Source organism: Pipistrellus hanaki (assembly GCF_964339955.1).
Source record: "Pipistrellus hanaki genome assembly, chromosome: 4".
Classification (NCBI taxonomy): domain Eukaryota; kingdom Metazoa; phylum Chordata; class Mammalia; order Chiroptera; family Vespertilionidae; genus Pipistrellus; species Pipistrellus hanaki.
The window spans coordinates 72,101,208-72,128,424 of record NC_140506.1 but is presented as its reverse complement, the minus strand read 5'-3'; the positions used below and the strand labels follow the sequence as shown (position 1 = coordinate 72,128,424).

The following is a 27,217-nucleotide window of genomic DNA, read 5'->3' as shown; positions in this document are numbered from 1 at the left end:
CCTGGAGCAGGCTGCGTCTCCAGGGCATGGGGCACCGGAGCTGCAGGGAAGCGGGGGTTGGGGGTAGGGGTGAAGGTGAATGTAGGAGGGCCCTCTAGGCCACTTCCAAGTTTGAGTCTAGGACTAAGTTGGCAAACCAGCCCCCCCCACTGTTCACCCCCCAATGGGCTAACGTGCAAACACCCTGCTTCCCCCTCCTCACCTGCCCAAGGACACTCCTGCCTCCTAGCTAGGGTCCAACTCCTCATCCTGGTAGGCCCAGGATTTGCCCGCTCCTACCCATCCTTGACCCTGTACCGTCATCCAGGGGGCCCCTGCCTCCTTCCCCTACCCTCTTGCATCCTTGCCCCTGCTCAGTCACCTCTCCCCGAATCCCTCTCATAGCTCCACTATAAAGCCCCTTCCCCTCCCCCCCTGAGCCCTGCTCTTTGGTCCGGCGTTTTATCTCTGTGCCTCATGTAGGTACTGCCAGCCTTCTCGCCAGCCAAGTGAGGAGTTGGGTCCCCTAATACAGAGCTGGATGGGGGGGGGGGGGGGGGGGGCCGGGCCTGACAGGCTCCAGGACACGGTGGGCTTAACAGGGGGTCCCGTACGTGGAACCCCCTCCTCCGCTGCAGTCTCAGAAGGAGCGGAACCCCTTGGCCAGGATGGAAGAAAGGACGACAGGAGAGCCAGGTGCAGTCCCTAAAACAGGCTCTTTAATCACATTTATGTCTTCATTGAAGAGCTTCGCTTTTCCCACCCAGCGCTGGGCTGGCTGACGCCTGCAGGAGAGCAGGGTCCGCTGGACGGATGGACACGGGGGCGGTTGCCAGGCGGTCGGGCGGCCCAGGGCGCGGCGCGGGGCTAGTAGAAGGAGTACTGGTTCTCCACCGCGCGCGGCCGGCCGCGGGCCCCCTCGCCGGGCACGGGCGCGGCCTCCGGGGGCTCCTCCGCGCCGCCCGCCTCCAGCAGCCGCTCTGCGCTGTTGCTGCGGCTGCGGGCGCTCAGCAGGCCCTCGGCGGCGGCGGCGCGCGGGGCCGCGGGCAGGGAGGCGGCCGAGGACGAGGAGGCGGAGGAGGACGAGGCGCCGCCGGCCTCGGAGGGGGAGGCGGGCGGGCAGGCGGCGGCGAGGCTGGAGAAGTAGTGCTGGCCGGCCGGCTCGCTCCAGCAGGCGGGGGGCGCGGGCGCGGCGCTGGGCGAGGGCCCCGGCTCTGCAACAGGACCCAGCGCGTCAGTGCCCAGCTCGGTTCCCGCGTCCCCTCCCCAGGCCCAGCGGTCAGAGTCGGGGGGCCTAGGGTCAGAGTCTCACCTGTGTGCTGACCGGTGCTGCCTCTGAGCACCCTTCCCCTTGCAAGGAATCACCCAGGCCGCGCCCATGGGCCTGCCACTCGCCCTCCACCCTAATGGCCCTGATTGCTTACAGCCGCCCCAGTCCTCGCCCTCATCCCACTAGAGCAGTGTTTCCCAAACTTCTCTCATGATGAGAATCACCTGGCGGGGTTGTTAAACTACAGATTCCTGAATCCCAACTAAGGAGTGCTAAACTAGAATTTTTGGAAACATATAGGTAAAATTGTATATTAATTAGTGCTCAATTTTACCTATATGTTCCCAAAAATTCTAGTTTAGCACTCCTTAGTTGGGATTCAGGAATCTGGATTTTAACAACCCCACCAGGTGATTCTCATCATGAGAGAAGTTTGGGAAACACCGCGCTAGAGTTAGCTAAGCTGGGATGCAGCCTACGTGACCCCCTCCTCCCACTGCCCACCTGTCTGTTTCTGGAGCCAGTTACACCTGCCAGGGGGTGCGTCTTACCGGGCGGGGGGCCTTGGACCCGCACGTAGCTGCGGAGGGTGATGTCCGCGGAGCCCCCGGACTCCAGCGGGATAGGGTGGGTGTGGAAGTGACGCAGCATGTCAAGCACCGACTGGAACCACAGGTGCTGGACGTGGCACTGCCCGTGGCCGTTCAGGGACAAGCGCAGGTGCTGTGGGCACAGATCCGCAGGGTCAGCGGTGGGGTCCTGGACTCGCAAATGCCTTTGGGGGTCCCTGGGAGGGCCAAGTCTCATAAAAGCCCCTGGGGTAAGGTGACCAGACGTCCCGATTTTTAACAATTTGTCCCGCGTCAAGATTCTTTAAAAAAAAAAAAAATCGGGACTGTTTTAAAAGGTCGCTTGACGCGGGACAAATTGTTAAAAATCGGGACTGTCCCGCCAAAAGCGGGACGTCTGGTCACCTTACTCTGGGGCTGTGTCAGAACTGGTTTCTACCGCATGAGTCCCACCTGGGAGTGGGGTGGGGGTAGGGAGCCACCTCTGTGGTGGGGGTCGGGATGGGTGGGCAACAGAGCCAGGCTGGGGCCGAAGGGAGCAGACACTTGTCCCTAGGTTGGGAGCACCCACATCATGCCCCTCACCTTCCCTGTCTCAGGTCTCCGAAGCCCTCGCAGGGAGAGATGACAGCCCCCGTTTTAGAGACGGGAGACTGAGGCCCAGCGAAGGAGCGGCTCACCCTGTCACAAGGCACAGACTCCCGTTTGTGTGATTCTCCCACCCCGCTCCCCACAGCCAAAGCCCAGAGGGGAATCACGGGGGGCTGGGGAGGGGCGGGCAGGGAGGGGCTGCGCCTCCCGCTGTGCTGCACTGGCAGCACCTGGAGCCCAGGAGCAGCTGGTGCGGCCCAGGCCCGCGTGGGGCCGTGCCCCGGGGAGAGGAGCCACAGCCTGGGGGCCCTGCAGTGAGCACGTCTCCAGCTTCAGCTCAGCAGGCGTCCCACAGGAGGGAGAGGGCTGTCCCTGGGTGTGTTTGGCAGGAGGGGAGGTGAAAGGAGGGTTTCGGGACATGCACTGGGCCTAGCCACCTACCTGCAGGACAGCCTGGAAGCGGGTGTGTGTGTGTGTGTGTGTGTGTGTATGGTTCCCTGAGTGAATTCTGCCTAGCAGTAGGGCCAGAACAGTGAGCAAACCTGGGAGCAGTAATGGCACCGAGGGCAGGGCCTTGTCCCGGAGGAACTGCCTCAGATCTGCTCTGGGCCTGTGGGGGCCCCCATGCCCCGCACTGCCTGGGCACCATTCTAGCCTCTGGCTTGGGCCTGAGTCAGATCCAGGCCCTTCAGGGAGGCTGCCTGGGGCAGTGCTGGCCAAGGGATACACGCGGGGCTGCCAGGGATGGCGTTAAGTGCCTGGTTGTCAGAGGAACTGGTAAGGGCAGCTGCTTTCCAAGGAGGTGTCCCTGGGGAGAGGCTGCCTCCTCCACATAATTGACAACACTGCCGAGGACAGAGGCCCCGGGAGCCAGGGAGGGCTTGCACCGGGCCGGCTGGGGGTTGGGGCACTGACCACCAAGAGTAGGCCTGGAGCAGGGGTGCTGGGGGAGCCCTCCAGCAGAACTGACAGGAACCATGTCCTGGGAGGGGCCTGGCTGGATCTGATTCCTTATCAGAAACTCAGGATTGGGCGTGGGTGTGTTGGAGGGGAGGGGGGAGAGGGGCAAAGGTTGAGGTTTTTGCCTATTCTGGTCACACTGTAACCCCGCACAGTCATTTGATTTTTTTGACATTATTTTCCTTTGCACCTTAGTTAGGTCCTTATATTAGCACCTCGAGAGTCCACTTTGGGAGCACTGTCACACCCTTGCTGTGCCTGGATCCCCCTTCCCCCTTCACCTCCCTCCCCTGCACATCCCAGGTCAAGGTCTGCTCCTACTCCAGCCCTCCGCACAGCCCTCCTGCTGGGCCCACCTTCTCCTCCAGTTTGGCCCTCTAGATCCACCTGTGTGTGGTTCCCTCCCACGTCCCTCGGCCTGGGGCCCAGGAAGGGGTGGTGAACTGACCTGAGGAGGCCAGAGGCGGGGCTACCTGGGGGTGGGTGGGGCAGGAGGGCCTTGGTTGAACCCAGTCCTGAAACTGAGGTGGCTCTTGGTAGAGACCCTCTGGAGCCCCAGTGCTATGTGATCCCTAATGCACAGGGCCAACGTCCAGTCCTGAGGAGGCCCGGCCTCCTGAGTGCTCAGCCCCAGGAGGGGAATTCCCGCCCGGATAACGGAGAAGCCACATCTGGGGCAGACTTACAACACCCCAGAGAGGTGTGGGAGGGACCCGGGGGTTCCAAGAGCGTGGCGCATGGAAAGTCATGCCACACCTACACCCACCGAGCCGCCTCCTGGGGTACGGGCGCAGGCTCAGGACCCGGCTCACTCGGGCCCCTCGCCCGGGGCTGGCCACTCTGCCCACAGCCCCCTGCACACTTGCCTTGGCCTTGCCTTGGAAGTTGAAAGTCAGCACGTATTCCCCGGGCCGAGTCTCACTCTGGCGGATCACGAAGAGGCCGTGGCTCCGGGCCCCGCCTGCCAGCACCAGCTGGGCTGCCCTGACCCTGGACAGGGTCCCGTGGAACCAGGGGCAGCCAGAGAGCTCCAGCTCAGGGGCCGCCTCGGGCTCTGGCTCTGCTCCCTCTTCCCCTGCAGAGGACGACAGAGGGAGGGGGTGGTAGGGGGCAAATACACGAGAGAAGAGATGCACCGTCTTGTGGAGTGTTCACCTGTAAAACGCTGTTTGGAGAATTTTAGAACAAGGCCAGGGGCTGAGCCCACCCACTGGTTAAGCATCTGAGGTCAACTGAGGCACAGAGAGAAGAAGGACTACCTGGGGCAGTCTCTCAGTCAGCAACAAACGTGGGCACACACCAGATTTCCTGTCCCTTACCCCTGGTTCTGACCCTCCGCACCCCCTCTGAGAGCGTTTTCCATTGAAACCAGGGCCTGTGGGAGGTTGTGATCTGGGCTGGCCTACAAATGCTAGCTGCTCTGAGCTGCTGAGCAGAGGACGAGGTGGGATAAAGTGCTACAACTTCTGAGGCTCAGGAAGGCTGCGGAGGGAGCCTGGGCCTTAGGCTGGCAGTGGAGGAGGGAGGGGCTGGGAGAGCAGGCTGCCCCACTGCACCTGTGAGATTGCTGTCACCCCCGCTGCCGCCTGAGGACTCCAGAGCCTCCAGGAAGGTCTCCAGTGGGACATGGACCAGGGACTCACTGACGGCATCCCGAGCTCGGCTGTGTGGGGCGGTCACCACGGCTGCGGCTGTCTCTGGGAGCCGGGGCAGGTCCACTGCGGGAGAAGTGCAGGTGAGAAGCACATCTGTCCGGCCATCTCGGAGTGACCACGCCCCCCCCCCCAACCCCGCCATCCACTCCTCCAGCCAGCTCTGCCCCGCCTACCCTCCGCGAGGAGCTCACAGCTGCAGGAGGCCACGCGGCTGGCCAGACAGCCTCCCCGGGCGCAGGACAGCTCTGCGTCTTCCTCGCTGTCCCTGTGAGGGCAAGAACGCACAGCCCTGTTCTCGCGTGGGATCCGGACCCTGGCCTGCTCACCGAACCAGGCAGTGGCTCACCCGAGGTTCCTGTGCCTCCATGTCCCTCTGCCACACTCTCAGCTTGCTCTTTGGCTACTGTGTGTGACTGGGGCGTATGAGAGAGGTCCCCAGGTGGGGACAGCCCTCCTTGAGGTCACAGGACCCCTGCCTACGAACCCACAAAGGGCTGGCCTCCTCCTGGGGCCCCATGGAGTCCCGCAAATGGAGGCAGGACCTGGCAGTGGGCGGGGCCTGGGCAGCCTCAGGCCTTAGTCTTCCCATTTGTGGCCCTGCCGGCTATAAAACACCTACTGCAAGGTTCACCTTCACAGGGTCTGAGGAAAGAGCTTGCAGGACAGATGGTTGGAAGGGTGGCAGGAGATGGGTTATAACCACTTTGGGGACTGGGGCCCTGGGTAGCTCTCAGGACTTTAATTGTGCTTCTTTAAACGAAGCTGTTAATTAGAAAGCAGCAGCCCCTCCCCTCGGGGGTTTGGCTCACCCCATTAGCCAGAAGAGCTGCTGCCAAATGCTCTGCTGCTGGTCTGCCTGCCCCGCCCACTCCCGCCTCAGGATCTCTCCCGGAGGATGCAGCCGAACTCCCTGTTGCTCTCCCTGAGCACAGCTGACAGCAGCTGCCCCCCCCCCCCCCCCCGTTTACCACCGCCCATGGCTCCCCACTGGCCCTGACTTAGCAGCTTCTCGGCTCTCATCAAAGCCCCCTCCTCATCAGCTCCAATTCTAACCACCTGGCCTCAATGTTCCCTGCAAGTTCTGGCTCACACACACCTCCACACCTTTTCCCGGGTTGTTCTCTCCACCCTCCCCTACCCCCGCCCCCTCTGCCTGGCTCAGGTCCACTCTTTCTTTAAGCCTCTGAGATGGTGAGCACCTCTGCCAGCATGCCTTATCTGAGCCCCAGGCTGGGTTAGGCACCTGTACCTTTGGGCTGCGTGCCCCCTCCCATCACTACTACTGCCCTTCTCCTAGTGGTCTCAGGCCCCCCAGGGGCGAGAACAAGACTTGATCCAACTTCTTCCTAGGTCCTCAGTCCTGCCCCGGCAGAGCAGGCCTCAAAAAGCCTCAAAAAGCCTGCTGGGTATAGGGGTGGGGGTACGGATGAACGGCCGGCACCAACCTGGAGAGAACTGCCATGAGAAAAGTCCACTTCTGGAGCTCAGCACCAGATAGCTACCTGCAACCTGCCCACCTGTCCCAGGGCCACGTGGGCACTCACCCAGGGTCCACGCAGCCCTGGATGTCAGCCACCCACGAGTGCTTCTGCAGGGAGTCGATGGTCTCCAGGATGTACTCTGCTCCGTTCTCCACCTGGGGAAGGAGTGCAGACAGCAGTCAGTACCCAAACCTCCGCCATTCTCAGCAGGGAGCTCCGGACCACAGGACAAATGGCTTACCCTCCCCTTCTCCATAGTGGCTCACTGGTGTGAGCATCAGGGAAGAAGGTGGGGTCACCATCAAGCACCACCCCAAACCCGGGCCAAGGTCCTGGGGTGGAGCCTCCTCCCGCACTCTCAGCAGCCCTCAGGGATGATGCGCAGGCACCTGAGATGAAGCCTGGGCAAGGCTGGGCTGGCACCCTGGAGATGAGGTGAAAGGACCCACAACCCTCAAGTCAGCCAAGGGGCCAGCTGGCTCAGCACCAAGGGCTGAGGACCTCACCTGCCTCAGGGGCTGGACCTCTACCTCTGAGGTCACCCCTGGGATAAGCAGCCTCCACAGGAGGAAGGGGGGGCGGGAAGCCCTTGCTGTGGGCCAGGCCCAGAGTGCCATCCTGCACATTTATTATGTGGTGAGCTCTTCCCAACAGCCCTGGGAGGGAGGCAATGCGCTTCCCCCATCGTACAGGTGAGAAGCTGAGGTTCAGAGAGGCCAGGTCACTTGCGTAAAGCCCCACCAGTACTCTGGTAGTGCTGGGACGTGAACCCAGGCCTCTGATGCCGAGGATCCGTGCTCTCTGCTTCCTATGTGTCTCAGTGTCAGTGCAGTTGCTGGACTCCCAGCATCCCAGAGCTGGGAGGGTCCTTTTCTGACTAGATGTGGAAATCGAGGCTGGGGGGGCGGGCTTAGCCTCAGGGCTCCTGAGCCAGTCAGCAGCTCAGTGGCCGCTTGCTGCTGGGAGTGACGCTTGGACCTGTCTCACCCAGCAGATGGGAATGCCACGCAGGGCGGGGCTGTGTCCTCAGCCTCCAGCCGAGGTGGCTCAGGCTAGGGGGTGGGCACATGTTTGCTGAGTGAAAAAGGGAGGTTGTGACTGAACAAGCAGGGGAGAACAAAAGCATGAGCCCAACCAGGAGCCTGGAGAAGAGGGTGGGGGCTCCATGCAGCTTGGGGGTGGGGTGGGGTGGGACCAGGTCTCCAAACATCCTGTATTCCTCTGAGGAGGCACAGGGCACAGCCCTGGCAGCCCACAGCCCTGTCCTCAGACCCCGAGCCGGCTACCCCAGTGACATGGGCCCTAGAAAAAGGACGAACTGCACCCCGCCTACCTTGCGTGCCTGTGCCCTCTGTGGGACCATGTGGGTTCCCACACTCCAGTGCTCTGCGACAGGGGCACTTGTGTAACTGCTGCAGCCTGGCTACCAGTTTGCCTGCCCTTATGTGCTGGCTCCAGTGTGTGTGTGTGTGTGTGTGTGTGTGGTGGTGGTGGTGGGGGTGGGGGTGGAGGGTGGAGGTGGGGTGGGGAGTGTGGGAAGGGAGGAAGTGAAACTCAGGAGCTTCATGGGGCCCAGGAGGAAATAAGAACAGGGGGCCCCAGATGGAGGGTGACACCCAAGGCATTTGGTTCTAAAGCCCAGGCCTAGATTTGTCATTGTGAGGTGCCTGACATCTGTGTAGGGTGCTAAGACCCACCCAACTGGGACCCTCCCCCTGCAGTGGTCACCAGCCGAGCCGCCCACGAGGGAGGTAGTCTGGGGCAGCCAGAGGACCCATAGGGCTGAGGGCGAGACTCACCTTGAGCACGAACGTGTTGTCCTTCTCGGGCATCTCCAGGGGCATGGTGGTACGGACCTCGATAATGGCGGAGAGAGGGATGCTGACCTTGGGCCTGGAGGCCTGGGACGCCAGAGGGAGGGGCAGTGAGAGTCACCACAGGGCCTTCGGAACACTCTCTACGCTCCCCACTTCCCAGATGTCAGAGCAGCCCCCAGCTTAGGACGCCATAGCAGCAGGGGCACAAAGGTGTTCCAATCCCCATTTCACAGACGGGTAAGCTGAGGGAGTCTCTGGGAAACAAAGGGACTGCCCCCTCCTATAGTCACACAGCATGTGAGGGACAGGGCTGGTGGCATCGGAGTCTCCCGCCTTTGAGCCCTGCAGGGTGAACTGTGCCAGGGCGGCCCTTCTGCCCGTTGCACCACCAGGTCTGTGGGTTTCACATTTTTTTTTACCTTGACTCGTAGTAAGCAATACATTTGATGCTGTGACCCAGTACACACACAGGTAAAAATACCTCTGAAATAAACGTTTCAGCATACACTATCTACCCTGACGGTGTGACGGAGTGTGATATTTTCTGTTTTATTCTAGTCCGTTTAAAAATAATGCAGGTCTCCCCCTCAAATTAGACTTCCCAGAGCACAGCCCTGGAGCCCGCCTGAGCCAGGGTTCCTGGAACTGGGCAGGGCCGTACCTTCCGGTGGAGGAAAAGGGGCCAGTGGGGGGTTCAACCAAGGTGAGCTGGCAGGACTCCCAGGGAGGGCTACTCGGTGCCTGGCCCTCCCTACTTTGCCCCAAAGCTCCCGGCCGTGACCCGAAAGCCCCCTGGGGTGGCTTGAGACAGATTCCTGGCAGGGCTTGGGCTCTGGGACAGGGACTTTCTCAGGAGGAAAGGGAAGGACCACGTGTGTGTGTGGGTGTGTTGTGGGGGGGGGGGGGGGAGGAGAGGGTGTGAGGCAGGCAAATGGGAATTCCTGGCAGCACTGGCTACTATCCAGCGGGTGCAGGGCTGGCTGGGCTTGGAGTGCTGATGGAGGGGCTCGGCTGACCATGGCAGGCCACTGTGCCAGCCACTGGGGTAGGGGCCACCGGAGCGCATGGGACAGACAGAGGTCCGCAGTGAAGGCCTGGACTCCCGCGGGCAGGAGGCACTCATTCCTCCACTGACATTTGAGGCCTCTGTCCTGGCCCAGAGGCCTTGCCCTGATCCAGCCACACCTCACTGTGCTCTGGACAGAGCCATAGGCTGTTGCAGGACTCCAGGCCACCACTTATTTATAGCTGTGCCTCTGGGAAATGCCTGACCTGGGGCCCTGCTGCTTGGGGAGCACTTACACAGCCTTGGGGCCCCTGGAGCACCCAGTGCTCACCCCATTGAGGTTTACCATCCAGTCCTGCAAATACCGGGCTCCCGGTGGCTCCACAGTGGCAGGGGGCCAGCCTTGCGCCGGGCTCTGAGGGGAGGGAGGCCACAGGCCTGATCCATGGGGCTGTGTGAGAGGAAAGTCGTAGGGTCCCGGGAAACAGCCCCCCAGCATGAGCTCCTGTCTGCTCCAGGGTGCAGCTAGGTCTCCAGGACTAGAAGACAGTGGGGCATAGCAGCAGGGCCTCCCTGGCGCATACATTTGGGAAGCCAGACTTGAACTCTTACCATGGTGTGATCCATCTTCCTATCAGCTGAATTCCCAGACATTTGCATGAAAAACAAAGGGTTGGCCTGGCTGGCATGGCTCAGCGGTTGAGCATCGACCTATGAACCAGGAGGTCACAGTTCGATTCCTGGTCAGGGCACATGCCCTGGTTGGGGACTTAATCCCCACTGGGGGCGTGTAGGAGGCAGCTGATCAATGAGACTCATCATTGATGTTTCTATCTCTCTCTCCCTCTCGGAAGTAAAAATAAATAAAAATATAAATTTAAAAAATATATACACACCTCTCCCCACAAAACGAAGGGCTGGGGGAGGGGAGGAAACCGCCTGCCTTCCTCAGAGGCGGGGAAGTGACCTGCCTGCTGCCAGTGGTGGGTAGTGGGCTTAGTGGGGCAGCCAAGGCACCAGCTGCTGCAGCCCCACCCGAAGGCGGCAGTCACTGCCATTGACAGACAGCAGGGCAGCTGTGCCTGCCACTCAGCGCCTGGAGCGGGGCCTCTGCCTCTGCCCTTTGGGTGACCCTGAGCAAGCCCCACCTCACTCCCCACCCTCACTGGGCTTGGCCTCGCGTCTCACAAGGGGGATGGAGGGGAGGGGAGTGGGGCTTCTTTGTCTATGATTTTTCTCTGGGAAGGCACCTTGGTGAGCACACAGCCCTGGGGGAGTCGGTGTGTGTGTGTGTGTGTGTGTGTGTGTGTGTGTGTCCCAGGACTTGGGAACAAAGCTCTCAGACAGAGAGGATGCCCCTGGGTAGTCAGTCCATCCCCTGCCCCTCCAATGGAACCCACGGCTCCAACAACCATGGGGACAGAGGCGAGACGCAGGGTGACTACAGCCACTGAGGACAGAGGGGGCGAGGTCAGTGGCAGCCCTGGGTGGCTCTTGGGGTGCCGCCAGCTGCTGCACCAGCATGACCGCCACCTTCCTGAACCTCCCAGTGCACCCGGCGCTCCCTCCTCCCAGCTCCGTTCATTGCCGGGACCACCAGGGTGGCGGGCATAGGTCGCCCAGCGCTGCCACCCACAAACTACGTGCTTTGGGCAGGCCCCCTCCGCCCCCTGACCCCAACTTTGTTTTCTCTTGTGTGACCTTGAGGCCATGGGGCCCACCTAGTGGAGTGCAGGGAGGCGGGACTGCCCACTGGCTGGGCACAGGGCAGGCTCTCAGGAATGGGCACGATTGTTACCCTCCTCCCCCTTTCCAAACACTGCAGGTCTGCCACCCTGGAGGAGACCCACGGCTGTGGCCAGGGCGCCTTTGGTGAGCACCCACGAGGGTACAGGGGGCAGCGCACTCAGCTGAGCAGCAGCTGGCGCTGAGCCTTTGAAACCCGAGGCCACAAAAGGGCCACCTGGGCAGGGGCTGGGCGGCAGCCTGGCGACCTCACTGGGGCCCACAGATTCCCACCAGGACAGAGCAGCCCTTCCCGGGCCTCAGAGGGTGCCGGCCGCTGCCTGCCCTCATCCCGCAGGCCTCCCCTCGGCGGCTCCAGCCACCCAGGGCCCCAGGGAAGGAAGAGGGCAGGGCGCCTGGCATCCCAGCGGCACGAAGCACAGCACCCGGCGCCTGTCCTGCATCGGGAGCCCCTCTTACACCTCACAGGCGCTGAGGCCTTGGGGGTTGGGTGACCTGTGGGCGAGGAGCGCGGACTACTCCCAGGACCCAGACCCTGAGCCCGGGCCAGGCCCGGCACCCACCCTCGCTCGGGCGGGCGGGCAGGGCGCTCACCTTGGGCGGCACGAAGAACTCGAGGCGGAAGCGCTCGCCGGCCACGGCCCGGCGCAGGAGCAGGCGGCACTTCTGCCACTGGGCGGCGCCCGGGCCCGCGGCCGCGTCGTCCGCCACCATGAAGCGCAGCGCGCCCTCGCGCTGGATGTCCACCAGCTCCACCTTGGCCGCCAGCGTCCGCGACAGCCGCCAGCGCCGCGTCCACCGATCGCGCGCTGCCTCGGCGGGGGGCTCGGGGACGCGCGGGGCGGCGTCGGGCTCGGGGGCGCGCCGGTGCCACAGGTCGCGCACGCCGTCCGCCACGCACAGGCTCACGTTGCGCAGCGAGAAGCCCTTGCGGGCGCCGCGGGCCCGGGCCGCCGCCGCCGCCGCGGACACGTCCTCGTTGCTCCGCGAGTGGCCGCACGCTGCCGCCGGGAGCGCGGCCGGCGGGGCCTCCATGGCCGCCGGGGGCGAGGCGCCCAGCACGCGGCGCACCGCCTCGCCGAAGGCGTCCAGGAAGTGGGCGGCGAAGTGGCGGGAGAAGGAGGCCCCGGCGTCCGGCGTGTCGTAGGCCGGGTGGTCCCGCAGGAAGCGGCAGAACTTGTGCGCGAAGTCCGCGGCGGCCGCCTGCGCGTGCAGCTCGCAGAACTGCCGCCAGTCCGGGGCGGCGGGGTCCGGGGCGGCGGGGCCGGGGCCGGCGGCGGCACCATTCATGGCTTCCGTCCCATCGCAGCCATCTGTCTGCAGCTGCGGGCGAGATGAGCGAGAAGAGCGAGAAGAGCTCCGGTGACTGTGCGGCCTCCGCCCGAGGCCCGCCTGTCCCCGCTCTGCCTGCTCCCCCAAGGCTCAGGCTGGGGGTGGGAGGTGGGGGTGTCTGGGAGAGTGAACCAGCATCTTTTCTGGCAAAGAAAAGAGATACGCCTCTTAGGGTCCCCATTTTGCTATGACCTTTAGATTGGGGGGGAAAGGGGGTGCGCCATCCCTTCCTCTGAATTAGCCAATCGCACAATAATGTGAACCCAAGCCGAAACCGGTTTGGCTCAGTGGATAGAGCATCAGCCTGTGGACTGAAAGGTCCCAGGTTGGATTCCGGTCAAGGGCATGTACCTTGGTTGCGGGCACATCCCCAGCAGGGGGTGAGCAGGAGGTGGCTGATCGATGTTTCTCTCTCATCGATGTTTCTAGCTCTCTATCTCTCTCCCTTCCTCTCTGTAAAAAAAAAAAAAATCAATAAAATATTCATAAAATAATAATAATAATAATAATAATAATATGAACCCGAGCTCAGAGCACTGACCAATCAAGTCAGCGTCGGAGTGAGGGGCAGGGCAGATGGGGAGTGGGGGTTGAGGGAGAAAGAAATAAACCAAAGGGACTTCCCATTTGGTGTGCTTTGGCCATGATTTTCAGCCGCAGCTGCACCCTCTGCAGAAGTGAACCGGCCTTGCCCATCCAGTTTTGAGTGTTTGTCTCATCCCCCCAACCCCGCTGAGCGTTTCTCACAGCCTGAGTGTGCTGGGTGGGTGAGGGGCGGCTCTACAACAGGCATCCCCACCAGGGAGGTGCAAGGCAGTGTCTGCAGGAGGGAGACCCCATTTACTGTCTCTTCAAACAGCAGCCTCAGTCAGGGACCCCAATTCATTGCTGGGGCAGCAAAAGGAGGCTGGGATAACAGGTGCCCATGAGCCTCAGTGACCTCACTTCCCCAGATAAGCTCTCCCAAGGGCTCCCCAAGCCCCGTGGACAAGAAGTCATGTGCAATCCTTTGGGCTATATGTTTGAAATATGCGGAACCCAGCCTCCCCTCCCCTCACTGCCGTCCAGGTTATGTGTCCCCAGACATCATTTCTAAAACATAAGGCAGATCAGGTCCCTCCTCTGCTCAAAATCTGCAACGGCTCCCATTCCACTCAGAGTAAGACCTCACACCATCCTGCCAGTCTTCCTGCCCATTCTGCTCTGGCCACACCTGCCTCCCGTCATTGCGGAAGCATGGCAGTCGTATTTCTACCTCAGGCCCTTTGCACTTCCCTGGAATGCTCTTTCCTCCGCATTCCCTCACCGCCTGCAGGTTTCTGCTCCAACACCCTCTTGTCTGATAACCTTCCCTGACCACCACTCTACTGAGAACCAGAAAAGCCCCCACTCCACCCAGCACTGGCATCTCCTGCCCTTTGCCTGCTTACTTTTCTCCATAACGTGTACCCTCGTCCGACATACCACTTATTCACTCGCTTGGTGCATGCCAGCTCCACGAGGCAGGTATTCTAAGTCTTATAAGCGGCTGTGTCCCCAGTGCTTGGCTCATGATAGGTACCCTGCAAACAACGAATGAATGATTAAGTGAACGTGTTTGGCTACTGGGCATGTCACCACCATCACCACCTACACTGTCCCATGGGGCCTGGGGACACACAGCTTGTTAGTGAGAGGCCTGGGATTCTCACCCGACTCCAGGGCTTGGGGGCCACCTCCTAGGGTGGGTTAAGTGTGATGAATTGTTCATGCTGGCATTGAGGGCACTGCCTCCTCAGACTTCTTTCCACCACAGTGGCCTGCACGCTGTACTTGTGCTCCCACCTCCTGGAGACCCATGGCCTCCAGGGTGCCCATCCACAGCCAACCTCTTGAAGAGGCTCCAATCCGGGAATCCCAGCTGTCTCTTCACCCAGCTCCCTCCTCCTTACTCCCAGGCCCCCCATCCCTCATCATTCTGGTTTGCCAAATTACTTGGTATTCGGGGGCTTTGCCTCCTTGTGTCCCAATGTGGCCACCAGCCCTGGGACACAGGCACAGCCCGTTGTGTTTATGTAACCCCCTCCCTGGGAAGGGCTAGGGTGAATTTACCAGTGGGGAAGAGGGTGAGCCTCGGGGAGCCCATCCGAGGGGGCCAGCCCAGTGTTAGGGGAACTAAGACAGAGGGTCATGCCCTCAGCTGCCCTCCCCAGGATCCCACATCTCCTGGCATAGCCGTTGAAGCTCTTAGGAGTACCATCTCATCTCCTCTCTGGGATCCAAACTCTGTAATTAAAGCCAGGTAAAAATAGCTGCCCCACTTCTGTGAGGTCACGTGCAGGGCCTCTGGGCCACAGGGCACTGTGGGAATTCCCTCTGACCTCGGGGCACCTCTGGCCATCGATCTGCCGTCAATAACCACAGGACGGTCCCAGGGAGAAAAAAGGCCATTTGATGATACCACTTAGCATAGAGGTCCGCTTTCTAAACCAGCAGCTCTCCTGCCCTCGTATTGGGGGAGAGGCGACAGGAGCTAGAAGATTTTCTGGAGGCGGCGGGCCTACTTTGGGCTTCCTGGCTGGAAGAGAAGGAAGGCAGCCCTCCCTGAAGGCCTGAGCAATACCTGGGAGGCAGGGGACCACGGCACCCATGAGCTTGGCTCATGCTGAGCCTTTTTAATACCCTGCTCTTCCACCTTTATCTGGCTAAATCCCACTCACCCTTCAATAATCAATCCAGGGACACTTCCTCCAGGAAGCCTTCCCTGACCTCTCCCTGCCAGGTGGCATGAGTGTCTCCTCTGAGCTCCCACAATCCCCTCCTGTACATTCCTCTAGCAAGGTGTAAATTGCAGGGCGCTCCAGATGTGCGTCCATGTCTCTCCTTCTCAGTGGCTCAGGCACTCCTTGGGGGCAGAAGCCAGGCCTGAGTCATGTCAGTAATGGAAGTAGAGGCAGAAACGCACCTGCTACCACCACCAAGGCCTCCAGAGGAGGAGGAGAGCTGAGGCCCCAGCCTGCCCTGCGGAGAGGGGTGTTTTGGGGGGTGGGGAGATAGCCCTGCAGCTAAGACCATGAGGGCCTGTCCCCGTGCTCCAAGCCCATCCATTCTACCCAGCAGGGCAGTTCCCCAAAGTGACCACCTCCCCGCTGTACCACCGAGACCGCCAGGACGGCCGGGCTGGATGACACGGCGCCTGGAAGGGCCAGCACTGGAGCCACACCAAGTGTGGATGCCCCTGTTTGACAGAGTTTTGCTCCCACCTCCCACCCGGGGCAGGTGGGCAGGGAGGAAGTCAGTCCCCGGTCCCCATCCTCTGGCATTAATCCCTGCTCCTCCTGCTCTTCCTGCTGGCTGACAGCATGCTTGGCAAGAGGGGGCAGAGTAGAGACAGATCCCTGGGGACAGGCTCTCACAGGGGGGCCCCAGCGTGCCCTCACTGGAGGTAGGGGTGGCCCTCGGAGAGGAATCTGCTGTGGCCGCTCCTCAGGAAGGTCCTAGCTTGACCTCCCCCACCCGCCTTGCTGCTGGCCAGCTGGCAATAGGCCTGATGCCCGGCACAGCAGCCCTCCGTGTCCCCGGGGTCCAGCCGGGCTACACAGAAGTGGCAGGGGTTGAGCAGCCAAAGATAAAAGTCACAAGCAGCAGGGCCAGCAGGAAGCCCCGGACTTACAGACGGGGAGACTGGGGCCCAGGCATGCCTCTCTGCGAAGGGGAGGCTGCAAGTCACACGCAAGAGGACTCGGACCCAGCAAGGGCAAGGGTGTGCTGTGGGCCAGACCTGGGGTGAGACCACGTGCAGGGCCTCGGCTGGCCTGGGCGCAAGGCCTGACCAGACTGCTCTCCGGGTGAGTGGCTCCTCCTAGGGCCCCGGGGGGCCAGAAGAGACCCGTGAGTCAGGGTAAGACAATCAGGATGGGGCTCCCCGGGCCTCAGCTTCCCATCGATAAAATGGGGTGCTGGCGCAGTGGCTCTAGAGGCCCCTGACTCGGACGGCTCTTGGACATTTTTTACTGGGGCCCTTCTATCACTCCACTGGGACCGGGGCAGGCGGGGGCCCTCTCACCGCACAGGCCTCTCTGAGGACTGGGGCTGGAGACAAAGGAGCCCTGGGCTCTGGGCATCAGGTGCTGGCTCTCCAGGGGCTCGGGCGGCCAGACCACCCTCCCTCGATCCTCACCAGGGCTTTGTGTTTCTTTTTTCCAGGCTCAGCTGGGCTTCCTGGCTTCTCCTCCTGGATAAATGTTTTTTGTTCCCATCTCGCCAGGGCGGGAGCAGGATGGGATGGGGCTTCAGGGAGGCGGGGCAGGGGAAGCCTAAGAATCTCTGCTTTCCAGGCGCAGACTCTCCTAACCCCTCCGACAGGAACCAGACGGGAGACCATCCCCCACCCCTGCGAGCAGAGGCCTGGGAGAGGGGGCGGCTGGCCTTCCGGTGGTAAAAATAGTGCTGACAATTGGAAAAGAAAAAGAAGACCAGTTGTCAGCCCCCGCAGCACGCAGTTCCGGATCCCACGGCCAGGTCATTCCTTAAAATATTGATGAGGCATCTGAGCCGCCCCCGCTAATGCACAGAGGACCAATCCATCCACCACACAGGATGGTTGCCTGGGGGCCAGGGGTGGGGGTGGGGGGGAGGGACAGCCGGGGCCACCGAAGGCTTCCCCTCTCCCCACCCCTCTGCAGCTGGGACTGGCTTCCCTACCACAGGGGATAACTGACCCCTCACCCCTTCCCGGGAAGGAAGGAGGCCCAGCAGTGCAACTGGCAGCACTCAGAAAGGCTGCCTCCACAGGCCACACCTAGGCAGGACCTGGGCAGCATCCTGCACCACCAAGTCCCCCCCCCCTCCCCCCCCAGGTGCAGGAAGGGATGGTAAGGGTCAGAGCTAAGGGTGGGGTCAGAACTAAGAGTGCCCACCCCCATAAAGCATTCATGATATGGAGACTGAGGCTTCTTCTTGGGGTCCCCCAGTACAAGAAGAGGAGACAAGCCTCACTTGGCTCTTCCCTGGGAAGCTGGCCCTAGCGATGTCCACTGATGTCCTCTCCTCTGGGCCTGGTCTGGCCGGTCCAGCCCAGCACTCAGAAGGCTCCTTCGGTCCTCCATCCTACTGTTCTTGCAGCTGCCCTCCTGGCCTCTGTGGGACAGGCCCCGCCAGCCCCCCGCAGGACAGACAACCTTTGGGCAGGTTGTTCCATCTGCCAGGAGTGCTTTCTGCCTGCCGCCGCCTGACTCCCCCCTGCAGATGGAGGCACAGAACAGACAGGGCAGGCACATTCTCTGACTCACGGTTGGCTACTTGGGTGTCAGTTCTCAAGTCTACTCCCCACCTTATCCTGACCCCCCTCCCCCTGAAGTGTCCCCATGGGGCAGGTTCTGAACCAAGGCTTCCTGTGAGAGTGAGGCGTGGCCGGAATTCCCCAACCTTCCCTACCCAGAACATCTGTGCTCACCCCATGACCCTGCCTGAAGGCAGAAGTAGGTATGATTTTGGTCTTAACACCCTTGAACCTGCTGGGACTTTGATGCAGAGCGTGTGTGGGAGGACAGTGGCTGGGACAGGTTGAGAGCCCTTGGGACTTTGCCTTGGGCGAGTGGGAGGGGGGCACTCAGGGAGCCCCAGCTTTTCTGAGCATCAGTTTCCCTGGCTGTGAAGGAGGACCATCCTGCTCGCCCACACAGATTATTCCCGGGCCAGGGCCATGCTGAGGAGCATGATGAGCATCGTGAGGAGGCAGCTGTTCAAAGCTGGGAGCGCAGCTCACACCCTTCACAGGACCCCAGCCTTTGTCACTGGGGGCGTGGAAGACCTCTAGCTTTCACTGACCTCTCGAACCTTGACAGGCCCTGCAAACTTCCAATCCCAGGGGGCCCCACTGCTGCATCCAACAGATGTTCCCATCAGAGGGGCCTCTGCCTGCTGAATCCCTATCTCTGCTTCTGGTCACTTGACTCATGGGACAGTGGAGTGGTTACAAGCCTGAAATCTAGAGCCAGACCTCCTGGGTTTGAATCCCGGCTCCTCTGCTTCCTAGCTGTGTCACTGAGGGTACGTGACTCAGGGTCCCGGGGCCCCCGTTTCCTCATCTGTTAAAACAGAGGGTGATCCAGCACTGACTGTTATCAAAGGGCCATCATGAAGATCAAATAAGTAGTTTGTTTAAAAGTAAAGTTCTTCTGCTTCTAGTTCCTAAGTTTCTTGCATTCATTCCCTCTTTTCTCCCACTGCTCTGGGCAGAGGGTCACAGAGGCCTCACTTCTGCCTCTACTCCCCCCACCCCCCGCCCCCCGCCCCCCACCCCCCACCCCGACACATCCAGGCTCCACAGAGCAGCCAAGGCCATCTTGCGGAAACCCACACCTACCAGTAATTGGCTATGCCCCTGTTTAAAGCTCCTTTCCTCTCACATCTTCCACGCCAGGAAGAGAGGGTTCTGGCAGGGGAGGTGACTGGCCCATCTTTCCCCGGATTTACACCGGGCCCCCCTGTGTGTCAGGAGCCATGCCGGCAGGTCCAGGGTCACAGGCAGATGAGCGGGGAGTGTGGAGCCAGGTTCAGATCTGCCCCTTACGTAGCAGACGCTAGCCCAAACAAAGCCCCGGAGAGCTCTCCCTCTGAGGACACAATTGGGTTACCAAGCCCCTGACTCAGGAATAGAGATGCCGGGGCTCGGAGGAGAGGGCACTCTGACAGGCAGGACAATCCAGAGGTGGGCCCTGCAGGAATTAGATGCCACGTAAGCACGAGTGGGGTCCAGGACAATAAACTGCACCAGGGCCTGCGGGCTTAGGAGGGAATCCCATCTTCCTTCAGGAGCACCTGGTGCTGGACAGTTCCTGGGCAGGCTCTGCCGATGGAGCAAGGCTGGCACGGCTCTGGCTGCACTCGCCTTGCCCTCCTGGGGCTGCAGAGCAGAGCCACCCCCTCTCCAGCTTCTCCCTCTCTCCCAGGGTCGTGGACCTCACTTTGGCCTTGATTTATACTCCTCCCAGACCTCCCTAGCCCCTGACTCAGCCCCCACAAACTTGCAGAACACCTCCCTCAACCCCTACCACTCAGCCCACCAGCCTGCCTTCTGACTTTTTCATGACACACGTACCATGCCTCCCCTGGATTCTGAAGATCCCAGAACTCTGGAATTGTGGGTGATTGTAAAGGTTCCCTGGGCCTTCCTCTGAGCAACCAAACTCCCAGCACCTCAAACTCTCCACATCCAGGTTCTAACATCCTCTTCCTCCAGCCCCTGCTTGTCCTCAGCTTGGAGTCTTTTAGTACCCATTGCCCCACCTGCTCCACTTCTCGGCCCGAACAGTTGGCAGGCTCCAAATTCACAGAGGCCTTGGGAACACCCCCTTTATACTGTCCCTACCTCCACTCCCCCAACCCCTCCACAATGCCACAATGCTGCGGCCTGTCTTCACCAGACCACGAGTCTCCAGATGAGTGTTATACCCACCATAGGACCCAGGTGGGCCCTACACACAGAGGATTGGCGGTATCTGGCGAATGGAGCCCAAACCCTGCTTCACCCAGTGGAGCCGAGAAAGGCTGTACTCCCACAGCCCTGTCTACCTGTGCCCAAACAGGTTCAAGCTGTGATCGCCTCCAAATGCTGAGAAGTCTTATCTGCTCTCCCCTGGGACAGAGTACAGCCAGAAAAACTTCCCCAGACTCCAAAGCTGCCACCACCCTTCCCAGTCCCATGTGGACAGCAAGGCACAGGACGTGAGCCAGGCTTCAAGATGGACCAGCAGCCAAGAGACACCTACGCCTCCAATTCCCTACAATCCAGGAGAGGCAGACAGGGCAAGAGGCAAGAACCAGGCTCTTGTCAGAGAGAAGTGGTTTGGAGGCCTGGCTTGTTGGTTGAGTGACTTTGGGCAAGTCATTTCACCTCCTTGAATCTCTTTCTTTTTCTGTAAAACGGGGATAATAATACCAAAATGGGGATAATAGTACCAAACCCACAGGGTTGTGGAGATTACATGAGAAACAGCATGATGCCCTTAGCCTGGCAGGCGTCATCTTGAAACCAAATGTTCAGCCTTGGGGGGTGCCCAGGTTCCACCTGGCAAGGGGGGTATCTTCCCTCCAACACTCCCTAGAAAAGCCCACCCTTGGGTGTGAGTGCAAGGGAGACCCACTAAAAAGGGAGGAGGGTTTAGAAAGTGTAGACAGGTTTTTCACCATAAGGATAAGAAGAAATTAACTCTCCGTTCCTTAGAGCTATTCAACTAACCGGCTCCAGAACTCTTGCCCACCATCATTCACACCCCGGGGTGAGAGGAGCAGAAGAAAGCAGCCTTTGAGACCCTAACAAATGCTCTGACCCACCCCAGCTTCAACGCACTGCCTGGCCGTTCTCAAAGTTCCTAGAGCAGAAAGGTTCTAGGTCAGTCCCCGACCAACGGCCTTCTGGATGGAGCATGGTGGCGGGGAGGAAAGAGATTTGTTCAAAGTGGGGGCAGAGGAGGAGGGGGTTCATATCACACCCCCAACAGAGTCAGACAAAGCCTCTTGGGATCACCACCCCTGCTCCTCCTGCCCTGGCAGAGGTGCTCATTCCCCTCATGCTCAGTGACCTGTGTTGCAGGGGGCAATTCTCGCTGGCCACCCAGCCAGGATGCAGGCAGCACCGTTCCCATTTCACAGAGTAGATAATAAAGGCTCCAAGGACAGGGGTAGGCTTCAACCCAGATTTGACTCCAGACCTAGGGGCTCTCCCCTGCACCAGCTCAGTGTGAACACAGATTCTGGTTTAACATGTTCACAGTCACTCCTAAGGCTGCCCGGTCCCCCCCGGCCCCCCGCCCCCCCCCGCTCCCCCCCCTCCCCGCCGCGCAGCTCCCCAGGGGCCAGTCCCTGTGCACTTCTCCCCCTGAAGACCCCACTTCGTGGGCTGCCGGTGCCGGCCGGGTCCCTGCCTCTGCTGCCTTGGCCGAGGGGCTGGCGCGGCTCCGGGCCCGCGCAGCCCGCAGGTTCATCAATGGCCAAGGCCGAGAGGCCTGAATGGAGGGCACGAACCGCCCCTTCTTAAAGGCGCCGGCCTCGGGCACCCTCCGCGGTCCTCCCCGCTGTCCCGGGCGGCCGAGAGCTCTCGGGGTGGGCGGGTCGAGAATGGGACCAGGAAAAAGAAGGCCTGGGCTTCTTTCTCCTGGTCCAGGAGAAATGGAGGGCGTGCCGGCCGCCGCTGGGGTCGGGAAGGTGTCCCTCCGGTGGGACACCCTTGTTCCAGGCTGGCCCTCCCCGCTGCCGCCACAGCCCGGGGAAGAGGCCGGGCGCCCTCCACCCCAGCTAGGGACCCTCCTCCTGGGGCCGCTGCCCTCACCCTCCTCCCGCTGGCCCGGGCCCTGGGAGGGGGCGGAGGCACAGCTGCTCCGGAGGCGGCTCGGCCCCTCCCGTCACTCCCGCTCCTCCCGGGATGGGGGTCGGGAGCCGATCCCCGCAGGGGGCGCATCTCCTCCGCCCAGCTCCCTCCCACCCGCGCACACAAAGGCTACGTACACACGCGGACCGGGGCGCGTGCGGCCGCGCTCCTGGGGCAGCGGCGCTCACACACATACACGCGCGCCCTCAGGGACCCCTGGGGTTCGGGGTGACGCACGGGGGGCGAGGGACCTGGGGACGCGCAGGCCGTACCTACAGGCGCGCAGCTGCGGCCGGGCGGGCCGGGGCGCCGGCGGAGCGCTGCCCGGACGGCGGTCGGGCTCCCGGGGCCCCGCGGCTCATGGCCCGCAGCGGGCGTGTGCTCCCTCCGGGCGGCGACCGGCGCCGGCGGTGGCTCCTCTCTCACCCGTCCACCGCCTCCGCGGCTCGTGCGCTCCTCTCGGGCCGGCGCGGCCTCGGCTCGGATCTCCCGGCGGCCAAGCCCCGCGCACTCGGAGCCCCGCTCCGCGCCGCGCGCCCCGCCCGCTCCCCCTCGGGCCCCCCGCCCACTCCCGGCCCCGCCTCCTATCCCCGGCCCCGCCCCCTCTCCCCCTGCCCCTGGCGGCGCCGGAGCGGTGCCGTGGTCGGTGGGCACGGACTTCAGGCAGCAGCAGGGCGGAGGGGTCAGGAAAGGGGCGAGAGTCCGCGACCGCCGTGTCTCACGGAGCCGTCCCAGGCCAGGCGTCGGGACCTCCCCTGTGTGGAGGCGTCCCCCGGAGCCTGGAGTGGGGGCCCCGGGAGCGTGGCCGGTGGGGGCCGGTGGGTGGCCTGCCTGGGGGGGCCTCTGGGACGTGGACGCCCTTTGGTGACAGTCTACCGGCAGAGGTTGCTATTGCCCTAACCTCAGCCTTCAGGACAATGGGAGCCTCGAGGAGGCCAGATGTCGCCACCGGGGAAGTGGACGTCTACTTCTCATAAATCCCGAGGGCGACGCCACGCCCCTCCCTCCAGCCCTCCGGCTCCGGAAATCGCCGGAGGCTGGGGCCGGGGAGGCGCGAGCGGGTCCTCACCTCTCCCGGTCCCCGCCCCACCCCGCCGAGCCTCGTCGTCCGGGGCTGATAGGGCTGACAGCTCCCGAACCAGGGCTAAGGCTAGGGCAGAGGCCAGCCGGGCTAAGAAAACAAAGACTCCTGCTAGCCTTTGCGGGCTGACCCTTGGGGGCCTCGGGAGACCTCCCAGAAGAGACGGAGACTCTAGCAGGGCTGGAAGGGGTCTGAGAAGAGAGGGGAGGCATCGATCCATGTAAACATTAGTATGGAAGTGAAGCGCTGGCTCCTGGGGCGGGTGGGGGTGGGGGGGCAGCCCCTTCTCTCCTCTTCTCCCTCCTGCTCTCAGCCTCAGCCTCGACAGGCCTATCAGCTTTCCCCGGCCCTCACTGCAGCCTACCCCTCTGTGGCCTTCCAGGGAGGGCCTCCATATGTTGCACTCTCCCACTCTTAGGGACCTCTGACTCCTGTAGCGGGCCCTTAACCTTTCCCAAAGCCATTTCACACCTAATTTCCCAGGAAACAGGACAGGCAGGGAAGGGTTCTTCTTCTTTTTTAAATCTCAGTCTTGTGGATGGAAAGCAGGGGGCCTAGAGAGGAACAGTGGGTTGGTGGAGACTAGCCTGGAGCCCTGCCTGGACCGCCTGTCCACCAGCCCCGGGCTGCCCTCCACATGGGCTCTGAAGCAAGGCAGGTCTTGTCTGAGGCCCTGGGACCTAGTCCCTTCCCTTCCACACACATACCAGCTGCTCTCTCTGCAGGATACGGACAGAAAATATTTAATGGAAGCTTAGGCGTGGGCCAGCCGTGCACTGTAGCTGCACACTGGCCCGGAGGCCTGGCTGGGAACCCGGAGGCCTAGGAATGAGGCTGGGAGGGGGTGGGAATGGGAAGGGAGGGAGGATGACTGTCTGTCAAAGGGTAAGTGGGTGATGGGGCTGTGGACACTCCCCCCCCCCCCCCTCCTGGGAGATGGGAGAACCTGGCTCCCAGTGGACTAACCTGGTTCTGAGTAGTGGGCTGAGATCCACTGATGGGCTGTCCTTGGCCAGAGAGGGTCCTGGGGTATGGAACCCTGGGCAGGACAATAAATCTGATCCCAGGGAGGAGGAAGTGAGGAGGAGCCAGCCGTTTAGTGGCTCTGACGTACAAGGAGGAACTAGTGGGGAATGTGGAAGTGGCTGGGGAAGGAGGAGGGGAGGAGGGGAGAGGCTGACTGGTTGAGAGCATCTTTGTCCTGGGATAGGGATCGGGGTTAGGCAGGATAGGTCGATCTGGGGTCCCTGAGGGCAGGAGGCTGTGGGGTCTTGGAGGAAGTTGTGATGGGGCAGATGATGAGGGGTTCGGGGTAGGATCCCAAAGTGGGGGCTCTGGATGGACAAGTTCTACTATTCAGGACTGAGACAGGGAGGGCGCCGGGGACTCTGCCCACGGGGGCTGCAGAGCTGGGGATGGAGCCAGCATTTCAGGCCACCTGGCCAGGGAGTGAATGCCAATCACCACAGACTAAGAGGAAGCTCCTCGGGTGGGTGGGTGGGGCTGGACCAGGGGCCTGGCATCCCAGAACCTATGGCTCAGAGGTGTCCCTATGCAAGGCTGGCACTCGGGGGGCTTGGTGGGCATGGGCTCCACAATTGCATGGGAAAGGGACAGGGAGAGACATGAAGTGACAGGAGAGCAGGACTCTGGGACACACAGAGGAAGCAGCGGTTCCCCAGGAGCTGATGTCACATATCCAACTCACGTCACACATTCAACCACAGTCTGACTTTTTGTTTTTTGTTAATCCTCACCAGAAGATATTTTTCCATTGCTTTTTTTTTTTAGAGAGAGTGGAAGGGAGGGAAGGAGGAAGGAAGGGAGAGAGAGAGAGAAAAAGAGAGAGGGGGGGGGAGTGGGAGAGAGATATCAATTGGTTGCCTCTGACAGGGGCTAGGGATTGGGGGTTGAACCTGCAACCCAGTTACATGCCCTTGACCGGGAATGGAACTCGCGACTCTTCAGTGTGGGAGCTGACATTCTAATTGCTGGACCACACCCACCAATGAGCTGTGGTTTTTTGTGGGTTTTTTTTGCTTGTTTTTTTGTTTTTTTTTAAACGAATGGATTTCTCTTTTTGATTGGGTTACTGGTCTGCTCAAGAGAACTCAGACACTGTGGGTCTGGGTTTCAGCAAAGCTCTGAACCCAACCATGGAATTCCTGGACAGAAAAGGGGGGAGAGACCTTCTGTGTGTCAGGAGCAGTGCCAGGCTCCCACCAGACTCTCCCATCCCCAGGCACAGGGCACGGGCACCAGTGTGGCTGCAACCATATGTTTATTCGAAGCTGAACACGCAAATCTAACGCAGGAAGAGCTGTCAGTGGCCCGGGGTGGCCATGCTAGGGTGTCTGCTTGGCCAAGAAGCCCCTGGGCCCCTCAGACCAGCCCTTGGGCCTGAAGAGCCCCTGGCATGGGGTGTGCTCACTGCAGACTCCTCACCTAGAAGCCAGAATACCTTGCTAAATAATAAAGCAAAAATCACGGTGGGTCTGGGGTGGGGTAGAGTGACAAAGGTAGGCGGGGTGGGGGGTGGGGGGATGGACTCAAAGACTCCTGGTCTGTGAGGAAGGGTCCCCTACATCTTGGGAGGTGGTGATGGGTCCCAGGGGATCCCAACTGGTTTAGCCACGGCCAGAAACAGTGGAACGCGGTGTCACAGCATCCCTGCTACCAGGGCTAGAGGTCAGGCTGTGGGCAGGGCCCAGGCCAGATCACCAGCCCGAGACGGGGCTGAGAGACCACGTGGCTCAGCCTGGCTGGGCCGTGGGACTCTCCGGACCTAGGAGGCCTGAAGGGGCTGAGACATCCTCTGAAGGGAGCCCAAGGGGACTTGGGACCTGGGTACTGTTGGGCGGAGGGCGGGGGCAGTTTCCATGGGGGGATTTCTAGGGGAGCCTAAGTGGTCAGAAGCAGCTGAATAAGCAGGGTGGGGAGTGCAGTCGTCGCTGTTGTGAGCGGGGCGGCTCCGAGACATCACTGCCACAGGTCCCCGGCCGCGGCCCCGTTGTCGTTCTCGTGGAACTTGTGCAGGTGGTCAGCAAACCTGTGGGACACAGAAACCTCTGCTGTGGCCGCGTGCAAAAAGGAGAGAAGTGTGTGTGTGCGGTGGGGGAGGGAGAGGTGGAGGCACAGGAATCTCCAGGGTCGAGCACCACGTGATGGGGTGGGGGCGGAGGGCAGCAGGCATGTTGGGGGGCTGTGAGGTGAACCAGAGTGGGGGCAATGGTGGAAGGCTGGGGGGGCAGGGAACAGAGGAGGAGCTCAGCGGTGCTGCGGGGCTCAGTGTGGGGCCATGGCCGGGGAGGTGGGGGGGAGGGGTTGGGGGGAGGGGGGTGGGGCCCTCAGGGCGTCCTCACTTCTTGGCGCAGAAGGTGGTGCAGTCCCGCTCCATGCTCTCGCTCCACGCCAGTTTGTAGAGAACCTGGCCAGGCGGAGGCACCGTGAGCCGCCCGTCCCGCCGCACAGGCACGCCTGGCTCCCCGCCAGCCCTGGGCGGTGCTCAGCGCCCAGACCCCAGGCTGGTGGGCCTTAGAGATGCTCCTGTGCCCACCTGTTTCCAAGGTGGCCAGACAGGCCTGGGCATGGAAGCATCACCCTAACATGCTGGGTGTACCACCGGCAAGGCTAGGACCTGCCGGGCCCTGGGTCAGAGCGGACTTCAGATAGAGGCCATTTGGACTGTGGCCTCAATGGGGGTGGGGTCTGAGGCCGGGCCCTCCATAGGCACACCCCACACTCTCCTCTCCCCGACCCAGTGGACATGCAGGCGGCATGAGGCCTGTGTGCTGTGCACTAACAGGATGTCCCTCCGGGGTGCAGCCACCTGGCTGACCCTTAGGAGAGTCGGTAAGACCCTCTTTCCTGCCTTCCCCAGACTCCTCAGCAGCCCTCCCTTCACCAAGCCCGCCAGGACCAGACGGAGCCGCCAGGCCGCTCCCAGAGGGCCCGTGGGTGGGCTTGTCATCCCTGGGCCGGGCTGAAGCCCTCCAAGGGGAGAGAAGTGGCCACGAGCAGATGGTGGGGCTTGGGGGCGGCCTGGGTCCTTCTGCCCTGGAGGTGAGGGGAGCTTGATGAACGCAGCCCTGACCACCAACGAGGCACCCACCAGGAAGACCAGGCAATGCAGGAACAGGGTGTAGAAGAAGCCGATGGTGCGCGCCATCTTGTTGGAGAGAACCAGCCGCCCCTGAGGAGAAAGCGGGGTGTGGAGCGGGAGTGGGACAGACCCCCGCACCCCCGGGCTGCCCCGGCTCCTGCAGGGTAGGCCCCAGGGCAGCAGGGGGAGGGAGGGGCAGGTACAGGCCAGGAACCGGGGCCACAGGGACCCCAAAGAATGGCATCCCCGGCAGCAGAATTCCAGAATGTACCGCGAGAA

General features: G+C 61.7%; 2 protein-coding genes across 21 annotated transcripts in view; both read right to left on the bottom strand.

The window, feature by feature from the left end:
- Positions 1-676: 676 nt before the first annotated feature.
- On the bottom strand, positions 677-24,617 carry SH2B2 (SH2B adaptor protein 2). 16 transcript variants are annotated; one of them, XM_084881075.1, is made up of 12 exons: positions 22,028-22,312; positions 14,767-14,963; positions 13,871-13,968; positions 12,758-12,859; positions 11,669-12,397; positions 8,305-8,406; positions 6,569-6,660; positions 5,198-5,289; positions 4,926-5,087; positions 4,236-4,444; positions 1,801-1,972; positions 677-1,193 (listed from the first exon to the last, which is right to left on the bottom strand). In XM_084881075.1, the coding sequence occupies exons 4-12, from the start codon at positions 12,821-12,823 to the stop codon at positions 847-849; spliced, it is 1,971 nt and encodes a 656-aa protein (XP_084737201.1). In that variant the 5' UTR covers positions 12,824-12,859; positions 13,871-13,968; positions 14,767-14,963; positions 22,028-22,312; the 3' UTR covers positions 677-846. The 16 variants fall into 16 exon arrangements, with proteins under 16 accessions (XP_084737201.1, XP_084737202.1, XP_084737192.1 ...); XM_084881076.1 differs by lacking the exons at positions 14,767-14,963; positions 22,028-22,312 and adding exons at positions 16,566-16,834; positions 17,384-18,631; XM_084881066.1 differs by lacking the exon at positions 12,758-12,859.
- Positions 24,618-25,098: 481 nt separating this feature from the next.
- Positions 25,099-27,217, bottom strand: part of CUX1 (cut like homeobox 1) — a 351,459-nt gene continuing 349,340 nt past the window's right edge. For all 5 annotated transcript variants that reach the window (XM_084881495.1, XM_084881496.1, XM_084881497.1 and 2 more), the window contains 3 exons: positions 26,948-27,028; positions 26,199-26,263; positions 25,099-25,885 (listed from right to left, as the gene is read on the bottom strand). In XM_084881495.1, coding sequence (XP_084737621.1) covers positions 25,816-25,885; positions 26,199-26,263; positions 26,948-27,028 — 216 coding nt within the window. In that variant the 3' untranslated portion in view covers positions 25,099-25,815. The remainder of the gene's footprint in view (positions 25,886-26,198; positions 26,264-26,947; positions 27,029-27,217) is intronic.

What these genes read in the sequence shown, in the direction of transcription:
- SH2B2 (XM_084881075.1), bottom strand. Translation starts at nt 12,823, where the DNA reads ATGAGAGAGAAACATCGATCAGCCACCTCCTGCTCACCCCCTGCTGGG. An exon ending in GGGATGTGCCCGCAACCAAG is followed by an intron (nt 12,398 to 12,757) that starts GTACATGCCCTT and finishes TCTCGCCCGCAG; the next exon opens with CTGCAGACAGATGGCTGCGA. An exon ending in CAGGGCTGCGTGGACCCTGG is followed by an intron (nt 5,290 to 6,568) that starts GTGAGTGCCCAC and finishes TTGCCCTCACAG; the next exon opens with GGACAGCGAGGAAGACGCAG.